At 59.8% G+C, this 8,477-nt stretch overlaps 1 protein-coding gene across 1 annotated transcript; it reads left to right on the top strand.

Annotated features, from left to right (window-relative positions):
* Positions 1-430: 430 nt before the first annotated feature.
* On the top strand, positions 431-3,570 carry IRX3 (iroquois homeobox 3). Its single transcript, XM_066349454.1, has 4 exons — positions 431-1,108; positions 1,283-2,402; positions 2,582-2,648; positions 3,130-3,570. The coding sequence occupies exons 1-4, from the start codon at positions 842-844 to the stop codon at positions 3,182-3,184; spliced, it is 1,509 nt and encodes a 502-aa protein (XP_066205551.1). The 5' UTR covers positions 431-841; the 3' UTR covers positions 3,185-3,570.
* The last annotated feature ends 4,907 nt before the right edge of the window (positions 3,571-8,477 follow it).

The following is an 8,477-nucleotide window of genomic DNA, read 5'->3' as shown; positions in this document are numbered from 1 at the left end:
GCTTCGCCGGTAGGGCTCCCCGGCGATTGGCGACTCGGGAAGGAGACGCGAGGAAAAGTCGAATAAGAGGGCGCGACGTCAGACCTGAGATTTGGGGAAAGGCGAGGGAGGGAGGGAGGGCGGGGACGGACACACAGACAGATACGGACACCTCTCCCCGCCCCACACTGCACCCTGAGTATCCACAACTTTAGACCGTCCGAGTCTAGGACGCAGAGGCCGGGGTGGGGTGGGGACAGGGTTGTGAGTAGAGAGAGAAAGATAGATGAAAGAGAGAGAAGAAAGAGTAAAAGGAACAGAAAGGAGAGAAAAGGGAATCGTGAGAAAGGGAAAGAGGCGAGAGGAGTTTCGCAGCGCCCAGAAGGGGTGAAGAGCTTCCAGGAGCGGAAGCGGTCCGGGGGGGGGGGGGGGGAGCGCAGAGAGGGGAGGAGAGAGGAAGGGCGAGGAGGGGGAGTGAAAACTAGAGGAGGGCGAAGGAAGCGAGGCGCGACACTGCTCGGGAAGAGGAGGGCAGTGAGGAGCCAGGCGCGGACAGAGGCAGCTCCGGCTGCCGAGAGGAGGGAGCGCGGCGCGCAGAGGAGGGGCTTGCGGGCCCGTGGAAATGTCAATCAGAGCCCAGAGCCCCGGGAATCTTCGCCAATCTGTTCGGACCTGACCTGGCTCCTCGCCGCCGCCGTCGCCGCCGCGGAGCAGATCAATAGGTGAACGCGGAGCGCAGCGCGGGAGGCAGCGCGGCCCCAGCCCGGCCCAGCCCCCGATGCGCGCCGGAGCCCGCGGGCGGCGCTGAGCTGGGCGGCCTCGGGGGCCGGGCCCCCTCTCCGTCTGTGCCCGGCGGGCCACCATGTCCTTCCCCCAGCTCGGATACCAGTACATTCGCCCGCTTTACCCACCCGAGCGCCCGGGGGCCGCCGGCGGCGGCGGCAGCGCTGGGGCCCGAGGCGGCCCAGGAGCCGGAGCCTCGGAGCTGGCCGCCTCCGGGTCCCTGTCCAATGTGCTCTCGTCCGTGTACGGGGCGCCCTACGCAGCGGCGGCGGCAGCGGCTGCGGCCGCCCAAGGCTACGGTGCCTTCCTGCCCTACGCGGCGGAGCTGCCCATATTCCCGCAGCTGGTAAGCGCCCGGGGAGCCGGGGACGGGGGTAGAGGGTTGGAGCCAAGGCTCCGGACGAGGCGAGGGCACGGGAGTACACCAGCCGGGCGGGAGCCGGGAGGGTGGAAGCGGCCACGGCCAGGGCTCACCCGCGCTCCCTCCGCGCGTGTCCCTTCCTTCTCCATGTGCGTACAGGGCGCGCAGTATGAACTGAAAGACAGCCCGGGAGTGCAGCATCCGGCCGCCGCAGCCGCGTTTCCGCACCCGCACCCCGCCTTCTACCCGTACGGCCAGTACCAGTTCGGGGACCCGTCCCGTCCCAAGAACGCCACCCGGGAGAGCACCAGCACGCTCAAGGCCTGGCTCAACGAGCATCGCAAGAACCCCTATCCCACCAAGGGCGAGAAGATCATGCTGGCCATCATCACCAAGATGACCCTCACCCAGGTGTCCACCTGGTTCGCCAATGCGCGCCGGCGCCTCAAGAAAGAGAACAAGATGACTTGGGCGCCCCGCAGCCGTACCGACGAGGAAGGGAACGCTTACGGGAGCGAGCGCGAGGAGGAAGACGAGGAGGAGGACGAAGAAGACAGCAAACGCGAACTGGAGCTGGAGGAGGAGGAGCTCGTGGGGGAGGAGGAGGACACCGGGGGCGAGGGCCTGGCGGACGACGACGAGGACGAGGAGATCGATTTGGAGAACGTAGACGGCGCGGCCACGGGGCCTGAACTGGCTCTGGCTGGGGCGGCGCAGAGGGACAACGACCTCGGCCTGGGACCCATTTCAGACTCCAAGAATAGCGACTCGGACGACAGCTCCGAGGGCTTGGAGGAGCATCCGCTACCGGCGCTTAGTCTGGCCCCAGTTCAACCGCCTCTGGCCGCAGCTCCGCCATCTCCGCCCTCGCCCCCCGCGGGCCTGGACCCCTGTGCTCCCGCTCCTGCTCCCGCCTCCGCCCTGCAGAAGCCCAAGATCTGGTCCCTGGCCGAGACGGCCACAAGCCCGGACAACCCGCGCCGCTCGCCTCCTGGCGCGGGGGGCTCTCCTCCCGGGGCCGCCGTTGCGCCCCCAGCCCTGCAGCTCTCCCCGGCCGCCGCCGCCGCCGCGGCGCACAGACTCGTCTCCGCGCCGCTGGGCAAGTTCCCTGCTTGGACCAACCGGCCGTTCCCGGGCCCGCCGCCCGGCCCACGCCCGCACCCGCTCTCCCTGCTCGGCTCGGCCCCTCCACACCTGTTGGGACTTCCCGGAGCTGCCGGTCACCCAGCCGCCGCAGCCGCCGCCTTCGCTCGGCCCGCGGAGCCCGAGGGCGGAACAGGTGATTGCTGAGCGCAGGATGCGGAGGGTGGGGGCGGGCTCTGGGGATCGCACCCCGGCCGGAGCAGAGCCGCGGGGCAGGGAAGCAGGACCCTGACTGCTCGGCGTCTGCCTCCCTCGGCGCTTGGGGCAGGAACAGAGCACGCTAAAGGCCTCCTCTTTCTCCCCTGCTTCCCTTAGATCGCTGTAGTGCCTTGGAAGTGGAGAAAAAGTTACTCAAGACCGCTTTCCAGCCCGTGCCCAGGCGGTAAGAGACCCGAAGGTGGAGGGGAGGGGGAATAGTGGGTCAGGCAGGCGGGGGAAGGAAGGAACCGGAGCAAACGCGGGCTTTTGCGCCCGGGGGAACGCAGCTAGGACTCGCTTTTAAAAGAGGACGAAACGCACTCTTTCGTCGTCCCCACGGGCCCAGAGGCGGCTCAGCAGCCCTGTCCCAGTCAAAGCACTTGGGCGCTGTTCACGGTCTGGTCTGTGGGGCTTGGGTTTCGGCCCAGCCAGCACGCCCGTGGAGACCACCTCCTACCTGCAAGCCCCCAACCTCGGGTCCTGAGGCTCCCGCCCATCTTCCATTAAACCGGAAGACCAACATTTACAGCTGACGTTTTACATTGTGACACCTCCCTGACCCCCACCCCGCGGCGGCCTCAGCCGCAGGTTGGGGGCCCCCGGCCTAGGCAGCGTGGGTACCCCCAAATCTCACGGCCTTCGCTACCACTGCCTCTCTCTTCCAGGCCCCAGAACCACCTGGACGCTGCGCTGGTCTTATCGGCTCTCTCCTCATCCTAGTTATTTTTTTTAAGTTTTTTTTTAATCGTTGTAATAATTGTAAAAAAAAAAAAAAAAGGTAATAATCGCTCTGTATAGTTATGACTTGTAAGCATGTCTGTGTATGAATACCTAAAAGAGAAAACTAAACAACAACAAAAAAGAAATAAAAAGATAAATAAAACAAGTCCCCCTGGGTCCTCCCCAAGTCGCTTCGGTACCCCCACATTAGCTGAGTTTGTGAAATTGGGTTTGTGAGGTTGAGTTTGGGGGGTGGCGTTTCAGTGAGAATAAGCGTGTCTGACTTGTTTGTATATACAGAAAAATGTACATATGTGTGAACCAAATTGTACAAGAAAGTATCTATTTTTGGCTAAATAAATGAGCTGTTGCCACTTTGACTATAACCTGCTGCCTGCCCCCAGGGGGATGTTTGCTGTTTCTTGTTGTTGTTTTTCTGTTTTGTTCCCCCACCCCACCCCCACCCCCACCCCAAGCTTGAAGAGTCGCCAGAATCAGCAGAAAAGGAGGAGAGATGAATCTGGACCGAGTGGTCAGAGGAGGCGGCGCAGAAGTGGCACTCGCTCGGCGCCCCTGGAGGAGAGGCAGCGGGAAGAAAAGTTCCTGGGGCCCCAGAGGGAAAGGGCAAGAGGAGCCAGGTGGGCACCCGGGGAGAGAGTGCCCACAAGGAGACGGGGAAACTGGGCGAGACCCGCTGCTCCACTGACGCAACCGTGGGGTCTTCGGGCGTCCTCTGGTGACATAGCAGAAAGGTTTTAGACGCAGAGGGGTTAGGTTGGGAGGTTCTCACCTTCCCACGCCCCCATGCTTAGATAGGTACAATTGAGGCTAGTTCAGTCTTCCATAAGAGGCTTCCGACCCCACTGCACCCCCAGACTGCTCCTTATAGAGGCAAACGTCGACCTGGCGGTGAGTGGGGGTGGGGGAGTATGGAGGAGCGGGGAGCCTAGGGGTGCACATCCTTTCCTCTTGGTAACTGTGCCCAGCCCAAATTGGGAGTTGGGGGCCCCGGGTCTTGGCCGCATCTGTGTGTCTTGGCAGCCTAGTGGGTTTTCCCCAAGGGCCTGGAAGGGCAGCCTTTGGAGGTCCTGGCGCGGGAGGTTCGGGCGGACAGCCGGTATCCAGCCGGAATTGCTGCAGCAGGCCAGCCGGGGGTGGCGGGCCGAGGGGGAGGGAACTGGGAAATTTGGGGCTGGAGCTCCCTCTACAGGACAAAGGGGCCGCTAGGCGCTGGCCACCGCGGCCTCCTGCCATGCCCGGCATTGCGCCCCTTACGCCCTGTTTTTCTCCTTCAGTCCTCCAGCCTTGCCCAACTTTGACTTGAAGTTGTAGGGGATTCTGGGAGAGCGATGCATTGGGGTACAAAGTAGCGATAGCTTTTTTCTTGTCTCTCCCTCCCCACGTTTTGGCAAGTTTATAAGGAGACCAGATGCTAGGTGTTTGCCTGCATAGTGAGGTTTGTGACAGTCTGCTGGGTCTCTGAGGAGGTTTGGGAAGAGTTTGCACACCCGAAGCCATGGAACACGCCTCACGCTGTACCCCTTGGAGGTTTGCGGGAGTGGAGAGGGTCTGGCACGGACTGGTTCGTGTGGATGCAGCTGCCAGCGTCCCCCTGGGGACCCTCACTCAGGCAGGGACAGGCGGGTGTCCTGGTGCCCCAGGGCCAAGTGCAAAGGAGGATCAATGTGTGGCCTTTTGCGGTCACAGAGGGCTGGTGAAGCAGAGACGGACACCAGGACACCAGGCACAGGGTCCCTGGAGCTGGAGCCCAGCTGCTGCCCAGCCAGACACCTCTCCCCACTCCTCCTTAACTTTGTTTCTTCCTGGAGTTTGAGTCCTTCCCTGGCCTCAGGTACAGACTGCCCTCAGCTCTGGCCTCAGGCACAGCGCCCCCCAGATGTGGATTCAGCTTCAGCTGTCTGGGGCTTGAAGCTCAGAGGCCGGGCCTCAGAGCCCGGGCCTCAGAGCCTGGGCAGAGGTCTCTAGTTAGCAACCATCCCTGAGACAACAGCCCTGATCACCTCTCTGCTGGTGCCTCCCGAGCCTGGCTGGGGCGCAGGCAGACCCGGCATGCCCCACGTCACTTCCAGTTAGACTCTGAGCAGAGAAGTAACTGTGTCCTCTGTCCTCATCTACCAAACGGGAAGAGATGCCTGCCCCGGGAAGGTGTTTGCCAATGCACGCTGGGCGCTGGCGGGTGGTAGGTGAGAGTCAATGGCCCTCGTCTTGCACGTCCACTTCTCCAGGAAGCGGGTTCTCCCTTCTTCCGGAACCTCCTCTCTGAGCCCTCCCTGATCTCCCTCCTCTCAGGGATCCTAGGAACGGCCTCCATCCATTCCACCCTTCATTGTCCGACCCTAGAATTTGAAAAGGAGAAAGGGAACCAGGGGAAAGAGAAGGAATAAAAAAAGGAAGCCAGAAAGAGAGAGAGAGAGAGAGAGAGAGAGAGAGAGAGAATATGGGAATCTCATTCTTAGTCCTGATTAAGCTTCAATTAGAAATACAATGTGTCAATCACTCCGCCTGGAAGGGTTTCCTGCTGTCGAGGCTGGTTATGCAAAGCACTCCAAGGTGTGTGGGGATAATCAATTAGGTCAGAGGAAAAAGTGGATGTCACCCGCTCCCCTCATTATCTGCATGGAGCTGGAGGTGGGGGTGCATCACCAGGCCAGGGAATAAAATTATCTCCCTAAGTGATGACCCACCTCTGGGACTAGAACATTCACGGTTTCCAATTGAATTTATTTTCAGTGGAACGCAGGGAGGAGGACGTAGGGGTCCAGTCTGAAGGCAGCACAGACTGGCGGGAGCAGGGGAGGCTGCAAAAGAGGAAGTGATGTCCCAGCCACTCACCTGGCCCAGGTGAGGCGTGGGGAGAAGGCAGGGCCAGGCTCACTTGCCGGGCTGGTGGTCTCCACGTGCACAGTCAGGCAGTGGGGCCAAAGGGTCCGCTATTTTGGGCCTGACTTCTGGAAGGTTAGAGAGAGCCAAGATCCAAGATGCTTGGATAGGAACTTGATGTCTGAAGTCTTCACTGATTTGTTGAGCTTTGAGTCTAATTATTTGCATCCTTCCAGAAATGCCCTTGGCACCCTATAATTCCTGACTGTCTGCACCCTCCACCTCCGTCATGAATATGGGCAGTGAGGTGCAGGTGTGTAGAACTGGGTCTGTGGTCAGAGCCACCTCTGACACAGGTGGGGCCACGGTCACCCTCTCTCCAGGCTCCACGTTCACCCTCCGCCACGTGGAGGGGCTTGGATGAGATGAATCGAGCCTAATTTTCTTACAGCTCCAACGTTGTCTGGGAGTAGGCATAAATGTGCCTAAAGGTAAGTACGGGGGTGATAGGGACCCATAACCTCTTCAGATGTTGCCTCCTGGTCCTAACTGACCACTGCCATCTGATCCAGCCAGCCACGCTGACCACAGTAAAAATGTCTGTCTATGGTGTGACCCACCTAGCTCGGATGCCCCCGGGGCTCCCCTCCGAACGTCCCTGCCCCTCCAGAGGCCCAGGAGGCATCTCTTCCTGAGGGTGCAGGGAGCGGGTACTCCCTGCAAGATGCAGGTGGGGGTCCCAGGAGTACTTCTCACCTGGGTGCCCCCCCCCACTTTGGGACATACGGTAACATCAGGATAGTTTCGATTGTCAGGACTGGGGAGGAGTGTTACTGACATCCAATGCGTACAGAGCTGGAATAAGGTCCTCCGAGGCCCAGACCAGCCCTCTGCACAAAGAATTTTCCAGTCCAAATGTCAACAGCGCCGAGGCCCGGAAACCATGGAGCTGGGGGGCGGGGAGAGCTGTCTGAGGCAAAGGCCAGAAAAGCAGGTATTTTTCTCCCAGAAACCGCAGCGTTGTGGAGTCCAAAAGGCAAGTGGGGTGCTCAGTGGGGTGCTTTTGGTCCTTTAGAAACTTTTTTTTGGCCCCGGGAGGGGGAAGTCGGGGTGAGAGAGTGCAAAGGGGAAGAAAGTGTGCAGCCTAGAGACCAGAATGGGTTCCAACTCAGCCTGGTGCCCGAGCCTGGAGCTGCTGGAGGCGGCACTGTCCCTGGCCAGGCCACAGGGACTGACCGGGCTCCAAGGAGGGTATGTGTCTGGGAAGTTGGGCCTTTCTCCCTGGAGATTTATGTATCAGGAGCAGGTTAAGGGAAGCTTCTCACAGATAAAAGCTTAACTCGTGTGGGTTATTATTATTATTATTATTATTATTGCCATAATTATCGCTAACTCTTAACTGCTTCCAGACCTTCTGCGCACATCAGTGTGTCTATTTACTTGTTTATGTTACCCTGGAGCGTGTGTGCGTGAGCATGTGCGTGTGCGTGTGCATGTGCGTGTGTGTGTGTGTGTGTGTGCATGCTCACGTGGTTGTGTGTGTGTGGGTGTGGGTGTGGGTGTGGGGGGTGGTGTCAGGGAGCAGAAGGGAGACAAAGGCAGGTTAAGATCTTACTCGGGGACAGCGGCATCTCGGACTGGGAGGCTGTGATTTCATGGCTTTTGTGCGGGGTGGTGAGCCGGCATTCTCTGACTGCGCTGGGCCGCTAACAAGTGGGCCCGCAGCCCTCCGGGGCCTTTGGAGTGCACTCATCTGAGAGATTGTGCTTTTCCCAGCCGCTCAGATTTATTTTGCCGAAGTTACAGGGCAATTATGGAAATGCGCCCTTTGAAGCCGGGCTGATTTCTCTCTATTTCTTCTCCCTGACAAAGCAGAGCTTCCCTGCCTCTTGTGGGCGTTTTTTTTTTTTTTTTTTTCCTTTTGCCCTCCCTATTCTCTCCCTTCCCCTTTCCTCTCTCTCTCTCTCTCTTTTTATTTTTCCCTGATAATTATTAGATAGGGGGAGTTTCCAGGGGTAATTTAAGAAACTCTTTTAAATGGTGATGAAAATGCATGTAGATTAAAATAATGTTACTCTTATTTTAATGTTGTCGTCGTTTTTTTTTATGGGATTTTGATCTCCAGGAAGGGAGAAGTGGGTTAATGACAGCAAGAGACAGATACGTCACGCCCAGGCTGTGGGTCTCTGAGATTCTTGCCAGCCCGAGCCCCAGAGCGGGTAAAGCCCAGGGTGGGCAAGGCCCAGGGCGGGCAAGGCCCAGGGTGGGCAAGGCCCAGGGCGGGTAAAGCCCAGAGCAGGCAAGGCCCAGGGCGGGCAAGGCCCAGAGCGGGCAAGGCCCAGGGCGGGCAAGGCCCAGGGCGGGCAAGGCCCAGAGCGGGCAAGGCCCAGAGCGGGCACAGCCCAGGGCGGGTAAGGCCCAGGGCGGGCAAGGCCCAGGGCGGGCAAGGCCC

The sequence above is a fragment of the Saccopteryx leptura genome, chromosome 9 (genome assembly GCF_036850995.1).
Source record: "Saccopteryx leptura isolate mSacLep1 chromosome 9, mSacLep1_pri_phased_curated, whole genome shotgun sequence".
In the NCBI taxonomy this organism is placed as follows: domain Eukaryota; kingdom Metazoa; phylum Chordata; class Mammalia; order Chiroptera; family Emballonuridae; genus Saccopteryx; species Saccopteryx leptura.
Note: the sequence above shows the minus strand (reverse complement) of the source record. Positions and strands in the feature narration are given on the sequence as shown.